We start from the raw sequence: 22,724 nt of genomic DNA, 5'->3' as shown, positions 1-22,724 counted from the left end.
AAATGTAACGAGATGATATTTGCAAAATGAAGATAGGACTTCGCATTTCCCATTATGCAGTTAAGTGCTATAAACTGCCCGAGCTGAGCTACTGGTGCCCCCGTGTGTTTAAGTGAGATTTTACTGTTCTCCTATGCATGATATAATAGTCCTGAAATTTGCACTATACACATATTCCTCCCCCCCGCCGCCCAAACCCCTTAAATATTGGCACAAACTTGTAAGCATGCGAGGAAAGAAAAAAAACACGTGGTCTCTTACTTCATAAACTCCCTGCCATGCAGAAAAAAATAACTTGTATGTTTTTGAAGGCATTTCTTTATTTTATTGTTTTGTCCTCTATTAACATAGATACAGCTCCCTTCTTGTCTATACAAAACCTGAATACAGCCCAGTGGTGCTTGTAAAGTATTTTAGTGATAAACCTAAACGTAAGTACAGAAACACAGCTACTCATTAAAAATGCCTGTTTTGCTTCTCTATGTTTTTCCCCCTCTTTTTATAGATACTGCTAAGTGACTCCAATATAGCTTTCTGAAAAGACAAATTAACAAGGAGAGCAAATATTATTAGAGAAATTAAATTAATTAATATGGGTTTATTACATTTAGGAATCGGGGCGGGGGGGCTGTGCAGAAAGAAAATCTATTAAGTTGTCAGCAAAACCCAGCTGCTCCAAAGATACCACTTCAGGTGTTAAAAACATCTTGGCTGGACACCCATCACGCAGGATCTGTTTGGCTTCTGCCGTGCTGACCCGCCACATCCCATCTGCCAGCTGTCGGACACAAGTACAAGGAACCGGCCACCAAATTCCCATTTTTGTGACATATTTATCCTGTGAACGGCTTCCACTCAGCTAAGAGAGCCCTAGCAAAGGAGGAGAGCTGACGCTGCCTCCGCACCTCCCTGTGGGCTCGGGGTGGAGAAGCCATCCTCCAAGGGCCACCAGGAGAGAAAAGCTACCACGATCACAGCTCTCTGGACCCCCCAGATCTCCTTGGATCACACACAGCTTGAACTTCACAGTAATTTCTTGGTAGATTAAACTCTTCAGCAGGCGTTTTCTAGGCTCTACTCCTATTTTAGCAGCTTGATCTGAGGTAACAAGTAAATTGACAAATGCAAAAAAAAAAAAAAAGAAGAAAAAACCCCCCAAAACACCATGTATTTCTAGATTTCAACATAAGAAAAGGCAGCAACTTCTTTCAATTAACAAGCTGTACTTTTTTTTCTGTCCATCAGCAGGAAATCTATCTGGTCACTTAGGAAAGAGAACACATGCTGCTAAACGTAGTTTCTGAAAAGTGCCCATCTTTCAGTTGTCTTTGGCACAGAGCAAGTACTTTACGTACTACAGCCAAGGCAACACATCCACCCTCTGGTTTTTAGCATTTTAAAGTCAAAACGTGATGATTAACACTGGAAAAAATGTAGATAGCTGAGATGGAAAATGGGCATAATTAGGAAATCTGCTTATGAACTAACAGCAATAGTATTTTTGTTACATATAAAAATATTGAGATCTTATTCAGCTGGAAAAGGTTATTACAATAATCACTCAAATTTGCAAACATTTCATTATAATCAGGCTGCTAGTATAAACTTGTCTATATTATGGCAGCGTAAATTTGTTTCCAAATTCCAAAGCCACAGAAATTAATTTTTCCTGACAGCACCTCATTTGCAAGTGTACACATATAACGGGTGAAATCTTGGCCTTTTGAAAATCAGTAGTACTTCTGGAATCCTGGCTTGGCTGAAGCTGATGGCATCCACAGCTATCAACACTGCTGCAGGTCTACACTGCTGGGGCAAATTCTGACAAAAACATTTTGTTCAGTAAAACAATTTTCTATAGGAACATACTAAATTTATTAAGCTCTGATTGATAAAGGTTTTTTTTTATGCTGAGGTGCAATATCTGGTCAAAATGAGAAACAGATGCACTCCAGAACAGTCAGTGGGTTGATGATCAGGACACTGGCATGGGATGAAGCAGGCTGTAAACTGTCTACATTGGTCACTGCAACCTACAGTTTGAAAAATGGCTGGAAGTCAACACTCCTGGCAGTTCCGAATTTCTCATAAATAATAAGAGTTTCATACCCAATTCTACTCTCAACTGCTTTCAGGCAAAAATGCCCAATGAAGATAATGCCTCAGGAGCACAGTTAGTGAATTACCACTTTGCCATGATGGTATTTAGAATGAAAACCCTATTTTGCTGAGACATATTCCAATTATTGTTAAACCTCTTCTTCCTTTCCCCCTTAGTTTTCCCTTCTATTATCTTGTAGATTTTTTTAAGCACTTGCACACAGAATTATTAGCCAGTGATAAAAGTATAACTACGTTGTGGAAAGCCCGTAGGTGAATCCTTCAGAATCTGAAACCTTGTACTGATGTACTCCAAAAACACATGCAGTTATTTTTTCTATTGCTCAACCATAAATTACTTATTATTCATATGCATACCACTGGGAACATCAATCAAAAGTCCTCTCTCAATCCTCCTCAATACTCCTGTCAGCTGACACCTGTGCTAGAGGCACAGGTTTTTTTGCTTAAACATTACAACCCATGACAGGTTCTTGTGCTGCTCGGTTCACCTCCTTGTGCATTGGCCATGAAGTATCTGAGAGACAAGCAAGCTGTAATTGCTCACCACCATCAGAAACATTCTTCCAGAAAGTCCTGCAAGTCTGTTTGGCAGAGCAGAGATTGGAGCTTCCTCCTCTGAGGAAATTCTGTTTCTACATCATGTGAAGGAATTTCACAAAATATGCGTGCAAGATCCAACTCCCCCCCACCCCCCAAAAAAATCAACCCCCCAAAAACTCAGTTCAGAAAGGTCACAATATTTTTACTATACTGAGCATTATGCTTCATCTGCCCATAACAGGTCAATGCCTCATGGGAGTCCTCGTTCAAATGCCTCCTGTCCTCATTCCTCACCAGAGGACAAGGTCTGTGCTTGACTCCAGTTTCTATTCTGTTTTGTTCAGAAAACATTGGCTGACTGGAGCCGCTGGGAGGTCAGGAATGTCAGCCCGCTGGCAATAACCGAGTAGTGGGCAGACTGCAGGGAAAATGGTGAAAACTGCAGTTTTTCAGGCACACACCATATGTGGAAGCATTATGTATGGGAATCTCTTACAGAACTAGACTGTTCGGAGTAAACATCTTACCATGTCATTTTAGCAGTTCTGTTTCCAAAGTAGACACCTAATAGAAAGTCAAATGCACTGTGCAGGTTTTTCCCAAAATTATGCAAAAATAAATATTCAAAGAGGATGAAACAGAGCATTGTTAACTGATTAGTAATTGGTATATTCAATTCTGAAGTCTTTCACAATGTAATAGTTAAAATCACTGGTACAGAATGAAATGCAAGTTTTCTTGGATTAGCTATCCTGTAGTTCATGGTCTATATTTAAAGTAAAACTTATGTTGAAAATTTACTGAATTATATGTACTTTTAAAAAAAGCAGTATAGTGTAGAATGACATAAGACCATATTAATTTTGTAACTGGAACCAACACTTTCACAACACTTTTGTAAGTTGAAGTTTCTAATCAGATACTTTAAGAGATATCTATCTATAAATAGACACATATCACTACAAGAAACCAAAGAAAGAGCAAGTGATTACTATCTGAAAAACTTACCGCAAAACACTCTATGAAAAGCAATGGTTGACATGAAGGTCTGATTTGCGTGTCTATTTCTACACTGATTGACAGCGTTCACTTCACAAGGCTTTTTTGCTTTCGCAGAAATTTCTCAATAGGCTGTTAAATAACCATGGTAGACTTGAAAGAAGAGAGTCATCCTCATTTGATCAGGAGGGGAATGTTAAATATGATAAAAAACCTGGATTTATCACCTTTCAGTTTTACTCTGTTATATACACAGAAGGTATTTTTATTTGAAAAAAAGGAAAAAAAAAAAAGAAAAGGAGGGGGGGGGGAAGTTTGTCCAGCCTACTTTTTGTGGAAGACTGTGTGGATGACTGGAAAATTAGTATTATTCAAGTCTCACAAGCACCAGAAGTGTTTCAATACTTAAGAGATTCTTAATCTGGTTTTGCTAACATTGTAATTAGAAGTAATGGCAAACAGCTGAGATTAAATATTTGTCAAAGATCCAGATTTGCTTATCTTTTCTAACTTTTTTTTTTTTTTTTAAAGTCTGGGGAAAAGAGGGAGATGGAGAGTAAAATCACTCACTTCCACCAGTCTGTCCCAATTTCTCTACATACAAACACTCATAAAGAAGGAAAGGGCACAGACCAAATCTTACTACTTAAACCTAATCTCTGTCATTTAAGTTTGCAGAAAAACATATGCCCTTCAAAGTTTCTTTAGAAAATTACATAAACTTAGCTCTGCAATTAGCCAGTAGAAGCGCCAGTTCAGCTTTAATCCTCTCTTCAGCCTCCATTAAGACAATTGTATCTCTTTGGCTAGGACAGTCTGTAGATCCGAATGGGGACAAAATAAAGGGCACAGACTTATGAACTGGGAAGACTTGCTACACACTGTATCAGATTGGTTTAATTCTGAGAGAAGGGTTGAGAGTTTCTGCTCTGTTTTGATGTTTGCACATAAACTATAATATCTGGAGTTGCATGCCTTCAACATTTTGCTGTAATCCCAAAATAAAAGCTAGTTTATTACAATTCAAATAGCAATACATTGCAACATTATCCTAATACCCTGACATTTGAGCCAGATATTTCAGATGGTTTGCATAGTTATAAAAGACTGATTCCAAGGCAAATTTACTCATGCAGAGTGAGACCAGAAGTACTGGCCAAAAAAAAGAACCTGAGCCCAGAGCATTCATCACAGCAACACAGTGTTGAGGTGCTGCTTGTGGGCGCAGGGAGAGGAGCACCCGTGTCCTTTCCACCCCTGCAGCTGCAGTCTGCACACTCCGCCACGGATCCTGCCCCACGGAGGGCTGCACAGGGTTCTGCAGCACGTGGGAAGAACTCCCCGAATAAGGTTTCTCCCTTTAGCTCGCATGACACTGCCAACATTTGATCTCTTCTGGTCTGCAAAGGTTTCTAAAACTCCATGAGGTTTGGGCTCTGTAGCTCACATTTGTTTCATGTGAAATATATGTGATATATTTATACACACTGTTGGGGAAGAAGTCAGTAAACTCATTATTTTGAGATACTAGAGACCAGATGCTTCTAAGACGACATGACTTTCTACAAATGCTGTACGTTAAAAAATCCCACTACTTCTTCTGCCAAGATTGTTATATTAAGGAAGGTAAAAGAGGGATGATGATTTTAAAACAAAGATCAGGCAACAACATGGTGAAGTAGTGCAGGATTTTAAGCTTAGGATACTCTGCATTTATATGCAAACCAATAATTATTACCAAAGGATACCAATAAACTCATCATAACTCAACGTAGAAATCAGCTACCTTCAATGCTCTGTGGACCAACCAGATTCATAGCCTGGTGCGCTGGATATTCTACCCGGGGTCTGGCAATGCCCAACTGCTCCATAACGCCATGGAGGAGCCTCTGAATATCTGCTTCAGAAACCCTGTCAGGGGTCCTAGGGCTGTGGCTAAAAGCTGAAGCCAATCCAAATGCCAGCAGAAATATCACGTTACAAAGCAAGGTAGTTGTCATTCTGGTAGCCCCTTTCATCCTGTGAAAAAGAAAGGAATTTGATTATAAATGATAGTGGAAAAAAAGTCCAGTACGCTTGCTGAAAATAACTTCTGATCTTCTGATCTTACTACTGCACATCACAGCTTCTAGGGGCAGCTGAAAATTCAGCCAGCTGAAAACTTGGGGGTGGGGGGGGGCAGGCAGGGGAGGAATTAGGGTGGATAGGTTCTTCTCTTCTAAAAAAAAATATTAGGTAGCAAACTGCAGAAATCAATTTTCTGATTTGCATTTGCCCACAATATTCATTAACAGTCACTGCAAACAAAATGGATCCACTGTTTCATTTAATGAGAATACGCGTGCCATGTCCCCCTCCCTCGTTTATTATGCTGTTTGATAAAGCTCTGGGCTAAAAGCACAGGACTCTTCAGCCTGGAGCTGTGCTTTCCAAGCGCTGTTCTTGCATTGCCTGAAAAATGAATCACTAGAAACTGCTGAACAACCTGCATTATATTTTATTTGTACCTAAAGACAAGAGGCTTCCTATTTCCTATGCATCATCTCCCCCACCTGAAGCCAAGAGGTTTCATTTGTTTCCTCGAGTCCTTTTCACTAAATGGCTGCACAGTGTAGTTTAATTAGGAAAAACAAACAAGCACCACTTACTGTCCCCTTTGAGAGGCTGAATTTTAATCAGAACGCTTGTTTCTCAAAGCTCCTTTCCCCCGCACATCAGAGAATAATTAAAACGCATCGCTTCCAACCCCCTGAATGAACAAAGCCCCCTCGAGTCCCCCCGGCCTCCTTAAAACCCACGCAGCTGCCCGATTTCTGCCCGCCAGGCGCTCGGAGCTGTTCCTCCGCTCCAACCGCCCCCCGCAAGGCACCTGAAAACGGCTTTGAGGCAAAAATGGCTGAAAGCACCAATGCTGGAGAAATCCTGCCCGCTACGGCGGCGGGCGGCTGCCCCCGCCCCCCCGCTCCGCCGGCCTCTCCAGCAGAGAGCCGCACGCCAGACGAGCCTCCTCTCTTCGATTTCGAGGGGAAAAAGCCTGCTTTTTACAAAAGATTCCCCGTCAATACGCAGACGGGCAGGGCTGCCGCTCCGCCGCCTGCCCCCCCCCGCCCCTCTGCGCTGCTGCCCGTGGAAAGCTGGACCGTAAGACCCCCCCTTCCCCCGGGGCAGCTCGGCAGCGGCACGGAGACCCCCGGGCCGGGCCGCACTCACCTCCCGCTCCCGGCGCGGCTCTGCGGGTGCGGCGGCTCCGCGGCCGCGCATCCTCCGTGCGCAGCCGCGGCCCCTCGCCCCCCTTCTCCCCGCAGCCGGGCCCCGCCGGCTTCTCGGAGGTGCCTGCCGAGACCCTGCCTTGCTGCGTGGATTTGGCCAGTTCAGAAGATGACACAAAGCTTGGGGGGGGGCCGAGGGGGGACGGTCAAGATCTCCCTTTTCAGCTAAACGCAGTAGTCTAAAGTGAAGGATGCTGATGGCTTAACGGTTACAGAAATGAGATATTACGTACTCCTAGGATGTGTCGGTCTTCCTGCTGCGACTTCGCTCCCCAGAATAATACAATCACCGGTTTACTTACGGAATGATAGTATTACCTAACTGCAGGTTTACAAGGTAACAACATGGCAACCGCCTCCAAGAGCTTGCAGGTAAAGGTCTCCCCATTAAACAAATTTATGTACCTCATCCATAGCCGAGGTTAACAAAAAGACAACTATAAAAGGATCTTGCTAAATTAAGTCAATCATTTAATAGCACTCAGCATAAACGGTAATTTCTAAAGGCTGTTTTATGTAACTCATCTTCACTGCTACTGACATGAACATGACATGTTCCATTTTAGGATATCTACAGAAAAGCTCTGAAATTATACCCCATAAACCACAACAGATCCAGGAACTGCACTTTCAAATGTAGATTACTCTCTCTCTTTGCTAGTCTAGTACATTACACATGTCTAACTTGCAGGATTGGGCATCTAGTGTTTGTAATCTTTCTCCAAAACATGATCAACTTTATGTAAATGGATGCGTGCCTAGACTGTTCTGTAGAACCTCTAAAAACAGAGCCTAGAACTTCCTTTGACAATCTTTCCAGGTGTTTAAGGGTTTGTTTGTCAGGCCCCTACCAAAATCTCCCTGTCTGACATTTAAGGCTACTGCTTCAAGACTGCCTTGCATTGATGATCAAAAATAGTTTACTGCTCCATCCACAACACATTGTCAAAGCTACCTTAGCATTCAAAATATTTTGTACATATTAACAGGAAAAAAAAAACCTCAAGTCTTGCTCTTTCAAACACAAATTGATGTGACTATTACAGAAGGAGTCAGATCTCATTTTCTTCCTCATGACATTGCCTGTATCTCCTTCTGTCCGATTTCCATCTCCTTCCTACATCCTTGCATCAGCTCCGACTGCTGGCAGTTCCTTTGCTGAGCCTTATTTACCTCAGTGAAATGGTACAAAACATGGTGCTCTCATGCGCTACATTCAGCCTACTGAGGGATCTGCCAGCACCAGCTAAAGGCAGAGGGTAGGAGCACATCGCCCAGAGTATGGAGAAGCAGCTTCCTCTTTGGGTGGTGGTGACCCGTTAACGTTGGCTCCCTTACTTCATGAAACTGAAGCTTCTGCTACTTAACAGGAATGGTTGGTGTACTCCTGTTAAGATCCACTAACAGCTCTTTCCCTAGTGTTAGAGCTTAAGAATAATGTAGCAACAGAGTGAGGCAGCTCAGCTGGGCTGATGGGGGCAGGAGGTTTCCACCAGACCACTAAGCTGAACCAATTCAGCTAGTGAGTTGGTGGGTTATGAGGAAGGAGACAGGGAACAGAAAGCAAGCGGAACTATTCCTTTCATTAACATATCACTCAATAAGTTTAGAAGCCTACTCCTGCTAAATTACGTTGCACCATGCCTTTTGCTAGTTGTGAGAATCACCAGCGTGTATCAAAGATGAACAAAAAGGAGAGCCAGAACAGAATCATTCTGACACCAGTATTTTCAGACTTACTCATTTCTGATGTCCGCAGTCTGCATATGACAACATAATCTAAATTTCTAAGTCATTATAGAAGAACAGGCTCGGAAAAGGGACAAAACCAGTGGTTTTATTAAAACCAAAAGTATCCAGTGCTTTCAGCTCTTACATTTTGCCAATAAGCAATTCGCACATACAGAAAGCTAATGAACAGTTTTAAGTATTTACTCTTAAATAATGCTACAACTGATGACAGACATAAACAGTTTTGATTCCAAAAGATGTAAACATTTGCTTGTGCAAATCAACTTTTAACACACTATGGCTTCTTACATTCGTCTCTTGCAACACTATCGGCATCTAAAACCTGCTTCTGCACATGTAATTAACACTATTCTGTTGCTCTAAAAATAAGTTAAAACCCTCCTTTCATATTAAGATAAAACATTTTACTGCTCACAACTGAAAAAACTTGGTACCTACTGCAGAAGACAGTGCTGCATGAAGTTTTAAGACTTTTCACTTCTTGAATAAACGGCACATTTATTTTCTATGTGTTCTAATAATTCTCCAGTGTGTGTGTACATGTCAAAATAGAATTCATTTACCTACTCAACAAGGAAAATATGCTCCAAATTTACTCCAATATAAATCAAAACCATTGTCTCAAAAGAAGTAGAGCTGGTATAGAGGTCCAACTTAAATATCAAAGTAACACTACAATACACTTAAAACTAAGAAGTATATAAATTTAACTACCAATACTCAGCATTAAGACATTTTCTTTCACATGTCTGTTAGTTTTGTTTAAAATGTCTGAGAATTGATTTTTGTCTTTAAAAAAACCCAACAACCAGCCACCAACTTGGTACTTAGCCTAAATACTGCAAGAAATGTTTTGGGAGATGCAGCATGCTTTTAGAAGCTGAGATAATCAAATATGGGACCTAACACAAACGTTTGTAAAAACTGGTTATTTTTGTTTTAGAAGTCAAATTCACTTGGATGAACTGACTAGCATTTGCAAGAGTTTCAGTAAATGAAGAAAACCTTGACATAAAACAAACTGTTATTTGTACAAGTCCATGACTCATACAGTTAAAAAAATAAATCAAAGCCCACAAATAATTAGAGCTAAAAAAATAATCATACAAATTTCAATTTTCCAAAGGTTAACCAGGTTACAATAAGCCCATTTAGCCATCATATTTGATCTTATAAGTCTACTGGTTTTGCAGTTGGTAGCAGTTTCACTTTAGATATTGGATTCTTTGGAGAGCCTCTATAACGAATTCTTTCTTTTCCTGAAGCACTTCTTGTGATTGTGGATTTTTCTGGGGCATCACCCAAAATATTTATATTTGCATTAACTTTTAAACTGGATTTTACTGTTTCATGATTGGTTAGATCTTCTAGAACAGACTTTGATGGATGAACAGTTGCTTTCTGTTCATGGATTCCAGCAGTTCTGACAGAAACATCAGGCTTGTCTGATGGATTTAATGGCCTGCAACATGATTTAGATGTTAAGTCTAGCTGCTTACAAGATACAGAAACTTGGTTGTATGTACTTTCACTTCTGAGTGGCAAAGCCACGGAATTCTTTGAGGGCTTTTCTGTGCAGGAGAATAGTGCAGAATCATAGCTCAAAGATTTAACAAGTGGTGAACCAACATCACTTGCTTTAAGCAGTTGAGAACTTACAGATCGTCTGTTAGCCTCCAATAAGGAATTCATTCTTCTTACAGACTGTCTAACAGGAGTACGTTGAAACTTAAGAGGTGGTTTAGTTTTGCTTGCAGAACTTGGATCATTTAATGAAAGCTTGTTAAACCACTGTATGTGGTCAGAAACCTTTCCATGGTCAGAAACAGTTGATGTTTTAGTTAAAGTTTTATCAGAATTTTCAGCTTGCAAGGATAGGTTGCCTACCTCTTTTTGTGATTTAGGCAACTGCAAAGTAGGAAGCTGCCCTGCCACAGAAAGTTTAGCGGTATCTTCTTCCAAATTACAGCATTTTACCACACAGTTTTCAGCTGTTTGTGAGTGTGTTAATTTTATTTCCTCTTTTCTTCTGAAGGAATCTAATTTGTTTAAGTCATCTTTTGATGAACTGTTCTGAACTGTCAACTTGTCTTCCCTGGTTAGTACTTGAGGCACAGGAAGTTCTGTTACTTTTTTTATACCTGGTTTTGGGACATGAAGTTCAATCTCAATAGAAGTTTTGAAGTTTCTTTTCTCCAAAACTTTAATTTCATCTTTTTTTGATTCCTGTTTATCAATAGCATAAGCTTGATTAACTTGGTGCAACAGCTCCCTGGATTTTGTATTTGCTAGGTTTTCAGAAACTTCTTCAGCTAACAATTCTTTCTTTGGACTGAGACCTGTGAGACAGAGAGTTTCATTTAATGTTTCACCTGCTACATCTGAGAAAGGAGGTTTTGTATCACCTATCAAATTGTGAAGATTACTTCCAGATGCAGAGAAGGCTTGCTTAACTTTCAGTAATGTTTCTGCAGTTGAATTACTTTCCTCTTCACAAAGCGAAAGTTCTAAGCTGTTGTCTTGTTTGCTTACAGTTGTGGATTTGAATTCATCTGGAACAACTGGTGGCTTTCCAAATATCAAAGAAGAACCGATTCCCGTCTCAGGGTGTCCCGGCGGAATTCCCTCATTCCTGCTGATCACCTGAGAATCTCTAACAGTAGGACTGCTCCATGACATTCGGTGAACTACTTTATTGTGACATTTTGGAGTTAGCAAGTTTTCTTCTGACTTGCTCACATTCTTTGAACCTTAAAATAAATATCAGTGTTTAAGAATAAAATCTTGCGATTTTAATGATCATTACAGGGAAAATAACTTCTAAAAAAGCCTAATTATCAAAGCAGCACTGAATTTAAAGATGACTCCCTCAAATTTCAGAAATGTGAAAAAAGGTTGTAATATTAAGAACTGAAATCCTGTATCTCATCTTAACTAACAAAAGAGAGCTACTAAAATACACTAGAAACACGACCCTGTCCTAAACCAATTCTTTTTCCCCAGGAGCCACTAACATTCAAGTAAGTAACTTTTGTCCTACTGGCTAGAAGCACTTTTAATCCAATCGCTTTTATATCTTTATGGATAAAGCAAAAGTTTTCCCCATCCAATATATTCTGTTAGATACTTACCTTTCTTAGGGAATTTTTCATTGACACATGGGCTGAAGAATGCATCTCGTTTTGCACATTCAGTTCTGCTTTCCAAACCTTGTTGACTTGCAAGACGCCTTCCAATATTTTCAGATCTATTACCAACTGCACATCCTGATACAATATTCTTGAACAAACAAAAGGTGATAATTACTTCCATATAAACTTGTAATTCAGAAACTGATTTACAGAGGAACCTCCAGGAAAAGGGTATGCGAATCAGCCATGGCAGGCTTTTCTTGGCCATACTTCACCTTGCCTTGATTCTTTGTCAGTAGGGAACAACCCACCTGCAGTAAGGTAGGCTTAACCACTCTGTGAACATAGTGATTCTGTGCATAGGCTCTGTAATATCAGAAATTCAGGAACTGTGAGACCTGCTGATCATGAGTGTGGTGGGTTGACCCGAGCTGGCAGGTAAGCTCCCATCCACCTGCTTGGTCACTCCCCCCGCTCCCCAGTAGGATGAGGGAAAGAATTGGAAAGGCAAAAGAGGAGGGGGCTGGGGAACAACAAAAAAACCCAAACCCACAAGTGATGCAAAAGCCATCACTCACAACAAGTAGACTGATGCCCAGCCAGCCCCTGAGTAGTGGCTACTTTGCAAAAACTCCCCCATCCCAGTTTTACTGGTGAGCGTGACATTATATGGGATGGAATAGCTCCTTGGTCAATTCAGGTCAGCTGTCCCAGCTGTCCCCTCCCCCAGCCTCTTGTCCCACCCCAGCTGAAGCCAGTACAAGCTGATCAGTTACTGCTGTGAAAATAAACCTAAGGTTTCTTGTACTTGATAGCAGGTCCAGCCATGCTGTGATCCCTCCATTACCAAATAAGTCCTTCCTGCTACTGAAAAGCAATGCCCAAAACTTAGGATTCAAATTTGCAGAGTAACAAGAAGACTGGGTTATAAGCAGAATACTTACTATTTCTCTGTTGCTTTTCCCCAAACCAAACTTCAAGCGTAACGACCTACGAACCATTTCTTTTCGGCTAATCTTTGGTGAAAAACAACCTGTCTTTCCTGATTCAGCCCTGGGAGGACAGAGGGGAAGAAGTGACACACAAAAAACTCTTTAGGAGGGCAATGAAAACATCCTGATGCTTATTTATGGTTATTTCCATTAGTTTTACTTCTTCTATTGGCTCCATTTTGCCACATTGGAAGATCTGGTGATTTTAAGATTACTATAAAAATTTGGTATGTTTTGAACACCAAAAAAAGATGATTTTTAAAGACAGACTGAGATTTTACACATCATTAGTCAAGGGGTCTAGACCTACCTTTCCCATTTATCTTTAGTTTCTGAGAGTTAAGGCGAATTACCTGTATAATTTTTTGCTTGCATGTCTTTTACTTCTTCTGTTCCCTGTACTAAACAGATGATTTTCACCACCAGCTGAAGGAGACAGCGAGGCTTGTGATGACTCAAGAGACACACAAGGGCTTGCGTCAAACTGAACTACAGGAACAAAATCATATTTACATGATCTTAAAATAGCCACTTTTTTCAGATAAAGTTTTAACAGTTAACACAATAAAGAATAGGTTTTTAAACAGCACAGATTTGTTCGCTTATTTTGTGGAGTGCTGGCTTGAAATTACTTTGACTGCCATTTTTATTTAATATTAAATGAGGCTGTTGCTTGTAGCATCCATAGAAGCGGCTGGATTGCAATTAATTGCATGCTACTGATATCAATACCTCAGTTAAGTTTCCACACTGCTATCATCAGATCAGTTCCTCAAATTTAAGAGCTTAAGAAAAATTAGATTCAGTCTTAATATTATTTGCAGTGTGCTTTTTTTTTTTTTTTAAAACACACCTAGCCAGATCAGGTAAAGCAACAATAAATGAAAGAGATGCTATTCTACTACTGAACTTTTTCATGAAACAGATGCAGTACTACTATCTTTAGAAAATGTCATTGCTTTCGTTTGCTTATCCATAGAAACAAGAATTTCATGGGGAGCATGAAATGATTTAATAAACAAAAGCAAGAAGTTTTATACCACTCAATTGAGGTAAAAAAAAAAAAAAGATCTTCAGGGAAAACAAACATAGCCAATCTAGAAATTTGTTTTTACTCTAACTTCAGCTGGCAGCACATTAAAGAACCAAACAGAAATAAAATATGATTTGCAGAAGAGCCTGACATTTGGAAGCACTCTAGTAGAATGAAGTGATATTAAAGGACTGTTAAACAAAAGTAAAACTTTTTCTGTAAAATTTTGAGATTATTTAGCATCTAGAGAAAACAAGACGTGATTAGATTCAAGAAAGAACCTTTATAATAGCAACAATTACATTTCACGTAGAGGTAAGACCAGCTATTTAAGTATTTATGAGACAGAAGAAGGCTACAACTTTCAAAAGGTTGGAAGCATAGGCAGTCTTCATGGATTTGTGTGCTAAGACAAAAATGTGAGTATAACCTAGGTGATACAGAGGAACTGAAAAAGATAAAGGGGCATCAGGATTGCAGATTTGAGAGATTAATAAAACAGAAAACAAGAACCAGAATTTTGCTTTTGCTCAATCCATGTAACATGACAGTCACTGAAGAACATAAACAGACTACTTGCTAAGACAGGAAAGTAGTGCAAGGAACACTTAAGCGAAGATTATCCACGACTGCCTGACAAGAACAGAAGATTGTACATTTAAATTAAAAGCCACAAACAACCACTTCAAGCAGCAAGTTAAAAATGAAGCACTGTACCTGATGCTGGTGTTGAGCTGCTGTTAAAAATGCTACTTGGTAACAACTCAAAAGCAAAAGTATGCTTAAAAGATCGTCTCTTCTTGCTGGACAAGCCTTGAGAGCAATCAGTTGGAAGTTTACGCTTGGTACTTGGAGTAAGAACCACTGGAGTCACCGGTGGAAGGACTGAAATTCAGAAAACCAAATTTGCAATAACAGCTTAAAAGGTTGAGTTTACTAAAATATAAACAGTTGTTTTGTTTTTTCTTAAACTCTGAAAGAAAGTTGTAAAAGCTTAGCCAAAGTGCATGCATTTGAACAGGCAGGCAACACAATCAATATAGCTCAGGGTTTGTTTTTTTTATTTTGTTTTTTTTGCAAGTTAGAGTACCAGAAAGGAAAATCCAAACCCATACATTAATAAAATAATACAGGTATTAGGAGGAAAAAAAATAAAGTATAGTCATCTTTTGTAAGTTTAAGAGACAGAGTACAAGTGAGAGAATTTCAGTCCTGGCAAATTTATTCCCAAGATCAAATGCTGCACTGCTGCACTGAAGCCTTAGCATGCATTAGATAAAAAGCACAAGTTCAGTTGTGTAATCCTAGAACGGCACAGCCCGCTGCTGCAGTGATTGTAGCTGCTCCAAGAACTACAGTAAATGCAGTATCCTCAATAAATATGTAGCTATATTCAAAGTTTTAAACAATTTAAATGTAATCACTTATCTTCAACTAAGTTCTAGTTCTTCAGTTAAAAAAATTTGTGGAATATAGTTGACAAATCCAGAAGATACTGCGTGGGCTTTATTTAGTACAAATACACCAAATACCTACCGCTTCTGTCTTGTTGTGGTGTAGTGGAGGGTGTTCTGTTAGATTTAACTTTATTCAATGCTCCACTAACAATATCTGAAATGCAAGACACCAAGTAATCAAATTTAAATAGGAAGTTTGTCTTGCTCTATTTTCAACTCAAGTTTAACTTTTATTCTTTCAGAGAGAAATAAAGCAAATCAGTTTAAATGGTTGTTTTATGTAAAGAAAACTGTAGTCCAGATCTTCTCACCAACATAGTTTTTGTTGCTTTCACAATAGCTGAAAAATTCTATTTAAAAAAAAAGATTCATGCACAGACAACAGAAGAAGTTTCTTGTAGAAAATTGTACTGGTCATTATAAAATTATATGCCTTCTGATTTCTTGTAGGCAAATCTAGAAGGTGTCCATGAAGTCTTTCTCACAGAAAGTCTCACAGACTTTCTCACTTTACTGGACAGTCATCTTGAAGTTAAAAATTAGTTAGAGCTTTGAAGTTAGGCTCCAAATAGAAGTATGAAATTTCGCTCTTGCAAAGAAATAACATACAACCTTTCTGTGAACTATGTGGTTTTGGTTTAGGGTGTTGTTGGTTTTTTTGGGGTTTTTTTTTTTTTAAAAGGCAACAATTAAACCCAGCAGAGTATATGCATGAATCATGAACTTTTACTGTTTTTCCTGCTTTTAAAAAGTGTAAAATGGAAGTATTTTTATTAAGTGCTATTGCTACCTACAGTTGTATTTCCATGCGTTCATAGCAAAGCTTAGCAAACTACAAGCTTGCAGTACTTCTTTTATGGTGTGTGGCAGATATCAGGTAGTTTTTAAACACTCATCTTTGAAAACAGATGAAGTGTAGTAATACTATGTTTTACTACCTCTGGAGAAAGAGTAGAAGCTGCCTACCTCCAGAACCTTTTCCACAGCATTAACAAATTCTAACTGCTTCTCCTCAAAATTTTAATATTCAAACACTTATCACTTTGCAACCCCAGGATGATCTCCCTTCTTCAGAGTGGAAAAAGTATATTACACAAAAAAACCCCATGCCTTAGCTAAACATATACAATAAAGCCTTAATTTCAATTGCTGTCAGGTTTAATATTCCAGGTACATGAGCTAAATAAATACTCATATTTTTATAGCAATACATACAAGATCAGTGTTACAGTGGATTTGAATCAAGTCAAGTATACATATTCCATAGTATTTCCTCAAAGAGAATGCAGAAGAACCGAGAATATACCATTTGATTGTCCATATTTGGCAAAACAAACTATTGAATAGCTGAACTGGAAAAAAAAACAAACCAGATCCATGATATCAGAGCACACAGTATCCCATAATATCCAATTCAGAGTTACACTTCAAACCACACATGCCTTTTTATATCCTTGCCTTCTTATGAACTGACTTAAAGTATGCAATATCTTTGAGTGACCAAGTGTAATTTCAAAACTAGCCAAAAAAAATATCTTTATCAGTGTTCTGCAACAGGATCTGAAGTTGACTCAAGAAAAAGCTGGAACATTAATCTGGCTTCACAAATCCGAACACAAGCAAAATAGCTTCTTTGGTAGGCAACAGAAACACTAGAACAAACTCAAAGTAAATATACAATAAAGTGATGTGATTACTGAAGTCTTACATAGATTTCACAAATCAAACCCAACAAATTTCACAGGCATCTATTCTGCTTGGGGAAGAAGCAAGTGCTTAGGATCAGCATACCTGAAGTCTCAAAATAATTCTATTTTAGTTGCCCAAACTTTCACACAACATACCTACCCCCAACACTTCGGTGCCTCCTCTTCTTACATTCACTGGGAGATTCATTTTCACTGTCTTCATGGCCCCACAGTGAGGGAGTAGATTGAAAGGCATCAACACCTAACATTGCAGGAATCTTTTCCAAGATAAATTCTGGTACTTGTCCTGAATTAGTTGAGAAATACATATATTTTTTAAAGTTATTTAAATAAGTTGAAAAGAAAAGCTGTATACAGGTATGTGCAACAAGACATTTTGATAAACATTTATCATCTTACCAATTTCTGCTGCATGGTCAATAAGTGTTTGCACAACAGCGGCTTGCAAACGAATTTTTTTTTCTGTACCAGCTGACATCTTTTCATTTTCATTCGAGTGCAAGAGGTTGGGAGCAAAAATCACTGCCAGATTACTGCTATCCATTCTGTTTTCATTGGATCTTAACAAGAAAAGGTTTTATTACACAAATTATCAGGACATAAGCAGTGGAGAGAGAAAAGACCAAATAAGACAAATGCAGTTGGGGCGGAAAAAAAAAAAAACAAACCAAAACCCACCAAAAATTGGAGTCATTCACTTGAGTGCTCACATGTTGAGATTAATGTGTAGACTTATGCACCCCAGGCTAGGTAACAGCATGACTATGTTATTGAAATCAAGAGGTCATAGACCCCTGACAGTTTTGGAGAATGCAAGGTATCAGATTATGTTAATTTTATCAATCACTCCTTTTACTTTCCAAAGACGAATGAGGAATACAGCTATGAAAGAATGGAACAAAGTCAAGTCTCCAGCAAAATAAGGTTTCATAAAGAAAACACTTTGAATTTATGAAAGAAAAGACCATGACTGAATTCTAGTGAATGACTGCAGATAAAGTTTAAAGTCACAAACCACTCAGTTACAGGGGTTGCCTGGAAAGAGAAGTCATTAAAGGAATTGGGAGCTGTTTACAAGTACTCTCTTCACACTGACCTTAGGGACACAGTTCTCAGAAAGCTGAAGAAGTATCTCAAAGCTTCAATTGTTCTGTCCGCCATCAAACACGACAGCAACATGGTAGCAGTTTTCTTCTCATTTCCTAGCTGCTGAGCTTTGAAAAGGCCTTCCTGCAGGTGAGGTGGAAGGATGGGTTCTGGCAGCTCTCTAAAGAACTGTTTAAGAAGCCCTGCAACATCACATGGCAGTGCAGCTGAGAGGCAGTTTTCACCTTGATCCAATTTACTCTGAAATTGTTCACAAGAAACATGATTTGAAGTCTTCAACATACCATCAGATTTCTAAGTTTAGGCATTAATCCTCTAGCCTGTATCAGAAAAGACTGTCACATCTTCCCCATTTTTAGTTTCAACCTTGTAATGTTTTACTTAACTACAGTACCTACAAAGAGACACAAATGATGTTGTCAGACCACATGTGTTAATATACATGTTTCCCATGTACACATCCTTCTGAAAGAACATTGCTAAACAAATATCCTCACAGTATCCAGGGTGCATAACTGCTAACAAGTTTGTTCAGTCACAAGTGTATTCTCACCATCTGAAAAGCTGAAAATTTTCCCAGAAAGGGGGTGGGGGTGGGGGGAAGTGAAGTATGCCAGTTTCTGGAGTAGATTGCCTCTCATTTCTAAAGCAGGTAATGTTACCAGTCTACTTCTAGTATTAAAACTTAAACATTACTGGAAAAGTCCAAAAACTGAAACATGCAGATGATAAAGTGAAATGCAGCTTATTAAAAAAACAAAAAAAAACCAAAAGAGAGGCTTTAGAGAATACCTTCAAAGCTTTTAAACGAACAAGAGATCCAGACTTTCTGAAGAGTCCCTCGGTATGAACATGTTCTTCCAGATATTCACAAGTATCAACAAGAAAGCTGAGGAAAGAACAGTAACATACTTCTGACACTCAGAATAAAGCTTGTTTTTTCCAGAAAAACTATTTCATGATAAATAGATAAAACTTAATATATAGGATAGTTTTCCGCAATGACAAGAAGTATAAAGAAATACAACTGAATGATAGCTGTGGTCCTGAATTCCCCATCTAACTTCTGCATCCCTCCTTCCCCAACTGAAGCTATTCTTGTATTGCCCATAAGCTTTAGCAGGCCTGGAATAAATATTATGTTCCCTCTTCTGTCAAGAGTTCAGTACTATAAAGAGAGCAAAGTAAGCATAAATCTAAATATACAGTGTTAACTTACCTCGGAATATAACCGTATTCTGGCACAAGTGATTGCGGTAATGCATGAAAAGGTATTCCAAAGATTTTACCCTAAAATACAAAATTCAGTTAGTGTTATTCAAAAGTTGATAGGATTACCAACAAAATATCACAGAAAAGCACATATTCCACAAAGTACAAACAGAAGGGTAGTTAAGACAAAAACCAAAGTCTTTCAGACAAAAGAGATAAGAGGTATTGTCAGGAAAAGCACTATCATCTCTAGGTATCTGAGCCTATGCTGATTGTAGTTTCAGGTAACACCCTAGATTACTGTGAAAGAATAGAAAGGTTTTCTGCAGTATGTTTTGCACTTTTTATTTTACAAGGAGTCAGTTTTCCTATGAGGCCCCCAAAATCAGCAAGGATATTAAACAGACTGTTCTGGAATCTCACCTTACCTTTTCAAATCCACTAAATGCTATTATTTTTCTTAAAAATCAACACAACACATTTGAAATAACCTTTTTTTTTAAAGTAATTTTTTCTTCACCTGAGGCACACAAGATTGCTGTTTCAGGGAGGATTAAACTCAACAGGACAGTCTAGAAAACTGTTCTGAACTCTCATATTTAGCATTTGTATTTAAAAACCTGTTATAACTCTATTGCCTTATAGCAAGAAATCAGAGTATCTGTTACATATTAGAAAAACAAGCAATTTCTTCAGTCATTACTACTGATGCTCACCTACAGCATTTTTTTAAAATCTGATGTTACTGCACAGTTGTTTCAGTTATAAAAGCCCACATTGCAACGTAACAACTTGTACATTTATCTCTTCACCTCACCTCTTTTCTATTTATATTTACAGAACATTCAAGCCAACCCCTCCCCAACCAGAAGAGGATTGGGATCATGCTCAACTTATCAGAGATGAATGCAAACTCTTGGTCACGTATACCTGAAATTCAAAGTGCTGAGCACGTTGGGAAAATAGTTAATCAATAACTAACCCATTAGGCCACCTTGGGCCTATCTGTCCTACAGAAAACAAACATAACATGCTAAGGAAAGAGAAGCAACACATTTGTCATTGTATTCCAGGTTGCTACTAAAAGCACACACAAAACAATTAACTCCAAGATACAATGTTTTTCTGTATTTACAAGCTTATGTAATAGAGAATTCCAGTGGCTTGTAATTCAACATTTAAAATTCATAACTGATATCCTCACTTTAATGGGTTTTGTTCGAAATATCAGTAGTTTAAGTTCTCAAAATAAAGTTATGTTTGTTGCCTTACAACAGAAATAGAATCCCCCCTAGCAAAACAAATGTTATTCTATACTTTTTCCTACCTTGCTCACTTGTTATTTAAATATGTTTTCTTCCTTGTATAAAATTTAAGCACTACAGACAGCTATATAGGCATCTTTTATTATGACATACATATATTATTCACAGTTCTTATTACCCTCCCTTCAAATGGGGGAAAAAAGTCTAGAACCATATGCTTGATATCGGCAAGGAAGAAGAAACGAATTCTAACTTTACTTTTGCTCTCTCCCCCTCCAAACAACCCAACTCAAGCATGTGTTTTTGCAACTTCTTTGGCTTATATTGACCAAAGGTTACTGCAGCATTTTGCAATACCTTCTCAGCCTTACAGAAAGCTCATTCTGAGAGTGCTGAGTTCTGTGCCATATCAGTTGCAGAGGGATCTTGTTTAGGACTTGATAGTGGCCCATGCTTTATAAATTAGAGTCTACTAGAAGATCAGCGTTCTGAAGTGGACTTCAATGCTGTATAAACTGGCATTCATTAGGATACTTTAGTTTTAAAGAAGAGTCATGAGACAGAAAACACACTTTTTTCCTTCAACAAATTCAAAGTAGGTATTTAAGGTAACAGGACAGATTTCATTCCTCAGAGCACAGGCAAATCAAGACCAGATCTGTCTGCACCAAAACACCCATCCCCACGTCTTGTACTAAGAAACCATGCAAACAGAGCCCTTCAAACCAAAAATCCAAGGAATCAAGTAAAATAAAAGACACAATGCCTTTAGAAACTACACAGTAGCTACGTATTCCAAGAAATAATACAATGACTAAGATTTAAATTCCGTAGTGAGTGACATTAAGCAGAGCAAAGCGTAAAAAGCTCTTGCCTGGACCAGCGGCACGCATGCGCGTCAGAGAGAACCAACCGCATTAACAAAAAGGGGAACACATCCCATTCACCATCTGGTCCGCCTTGCAACGCTCGGGTCCTAAACGGGCGGGGGGAATTCAGCGTCGCTAGACCGTTACCGCACTAAATCACAGCACGGCTGCCCTGACCACCGGCTGGAGCCCTTCCTCGCTGAGGAAAGGGGGGCACGGACGGACGGACGACGACTTCCCCCACTGCAGGGATCTCGACGCTTCCCCAGGAGGGGAGGTGATGCCCTGCCAGGGGCTGGCAGCAGCAACAACGGCGCTACGGCCACGTCAGCGATGCCGGACTGGGCAGCCACCCGGCCTCGCCGGGGACAGAGGACCGGCTCCCGCAGCGGCGGCAGCCGCCGCGCTCCCCCGCGGCGGAGCCCAGCCCAGCCTGGGGAGGGGAGGGTGTGCCCTCCCTGAGGGCCGCAGCGCTACCGCCCTCCCCCTTACCTCCGCGGCCGCCGTTCCCGGCTGCTTAGCCGCCGCCAGGCAGCCCCCGCTCTTCACTTTAATCCCGTAAGAGGCCCGGAGCTCCTCCAGCACCGCCAGCCGCACCAGCCGCCGCCTCTGCTCCGCCATCCCAGCGCCCGCCGCCTACCCCGACCTCTCGCCCCCCGACCCCCGCAGCCGCCTTCTCAGACCCCGCTCAGCGCCATCGCGACCGCCGGGCCTGGCCCGGCCCCGCGCCGCCGGTTACCGCCTGGCTCAAACCCAGCGCCCTACCCCGCCCGCGCCTCTGATTGGGCCGCTTAGCCGTTCGAAATCAGGGCCCAGCCGCCCAACGGCCCGCCGGGGCTGCCCCGGCCGCGCCTGCTTCCCGCGCCGCCTCTCAGCCTGCCTCAGCTGGCACGGCCCCGCCCGCCGCCTTCAGGCGATCGCCCTGGCTACCTAAAGGCCCTCCGCCAGGCCGCCAGTCTGGGGTGCTATGGCGACCGCGGGAGGGCGGGAACGGAGGGACAGCGGCTGCCGGAGCTCCTGGGGCCGGTTGGCGTCGGCGAGAGGCCGAGCGCTGCGGGGGGCTCCCCGGTCCCTGGGCAGGGGGAGGCGGGGTGAGCCAGCAGCTGGGGTAGAACAACAGGCGCAGCAAGCGGGAGTGTTCGCGAACACAAACCCCAACGCCATTCCCTTCCCCTCACCGCCCCCCTCCCCAGCAAGCTTCAGGCCAATGTTAGCAAGTTTGGGGGTTGTTGGGTTGGTTAACTTGAAAAGAAATGTTTGTTGGT

The 22,724-nt window shown here is 40.4% G+C and overlaps 1 protein-coding gene across 5 annotated transcripts in view; it reads right to left on the bottom strand.

The window, feature by feature from the left end:
• LOC142032149 (neuroendocrine protein 7B2) overlaps nt 1–22,113 on the bottom strand; it is a 44,738-nt gene extending 22,625 nt beyond the window's left edge. Inside the window, exons 1-12 of one of the 5 annotated variants that reach the window (XM_075030386.1) lie at nt 21,952–22,113; nt 19,333–19,403; nt 18,906–19,002; nt 18,103–18,353; nt 17,406–17,566; nt 17,146–17,292; nt 15,377–15,451; nt 14,558–14,725; nt 13,161–13,296; nt 12,760–12,868; nt 11,816–11,963; nt 5,626–5,682 (exon numbers count right to left, since the gene is read on the bottom strand). In XM_075030386.1, the coding sequence (XP_074886487.1) occupies nt 5,678–5,682; nt 11,816–11,963; nt 12,760–12,868; nt 13,161–13,296; nt 14,558–14,725; nt 15,377–15,451; nt 17,146–17,292; nt 17,406–17,566; nt 18,103–18,353; nt 18,906–19,002; nt 19,333–19,403; nt 21,952–22,080 (1,497 nt within the window). In that variant the 5' untranslated portion in view covers nt 22,081–22,113 and the 3' untranslated portion in view covers nt 5,626–5,677. Of the gene's footprint in view, nt 1–5,449; nt 5,683–6,873; nt 6,963–8,748; nt 11,435–11,815; nt 11,964–12,759; nt 12,869–13,160; nt 13,297–14,557; nt 14,726–15,376; nt 15,452–17,145; nt 17,293–17,405; nt 17,567–18,102; nt 18,354–18,905; nt 19,003–19,332; nt 19,404–21,951 lie in introns of those variants that run through there. The other 4 variants (XM_075030383.1, XM_075030385.1, XM_075030388.1 and 1 more) reach the window with 4 other exon arrangements.
• Between the last annotated feature and the right edge of the window lie 611 nt (nt 22,114–22,724).

The sequence above is a fragment of the Buteo buteo genome, chromosome 6 (assembly GCF_964188355.1).
Source record: "Buteo buteo chromosome 6, bButBut1.hap1.1, whole genome shotgun sequence".
NCBI classification, from domain to species: Eukaryota; Metazoa; Chordata; class Aves; order Accipitriformes; family Accipitridae; genus Buteo; species Buteo buteo.
Note: the sequence above shows the minus strand (reverse complement) of the source record. Positions and strands in the feature narration are given on the sequence as shown.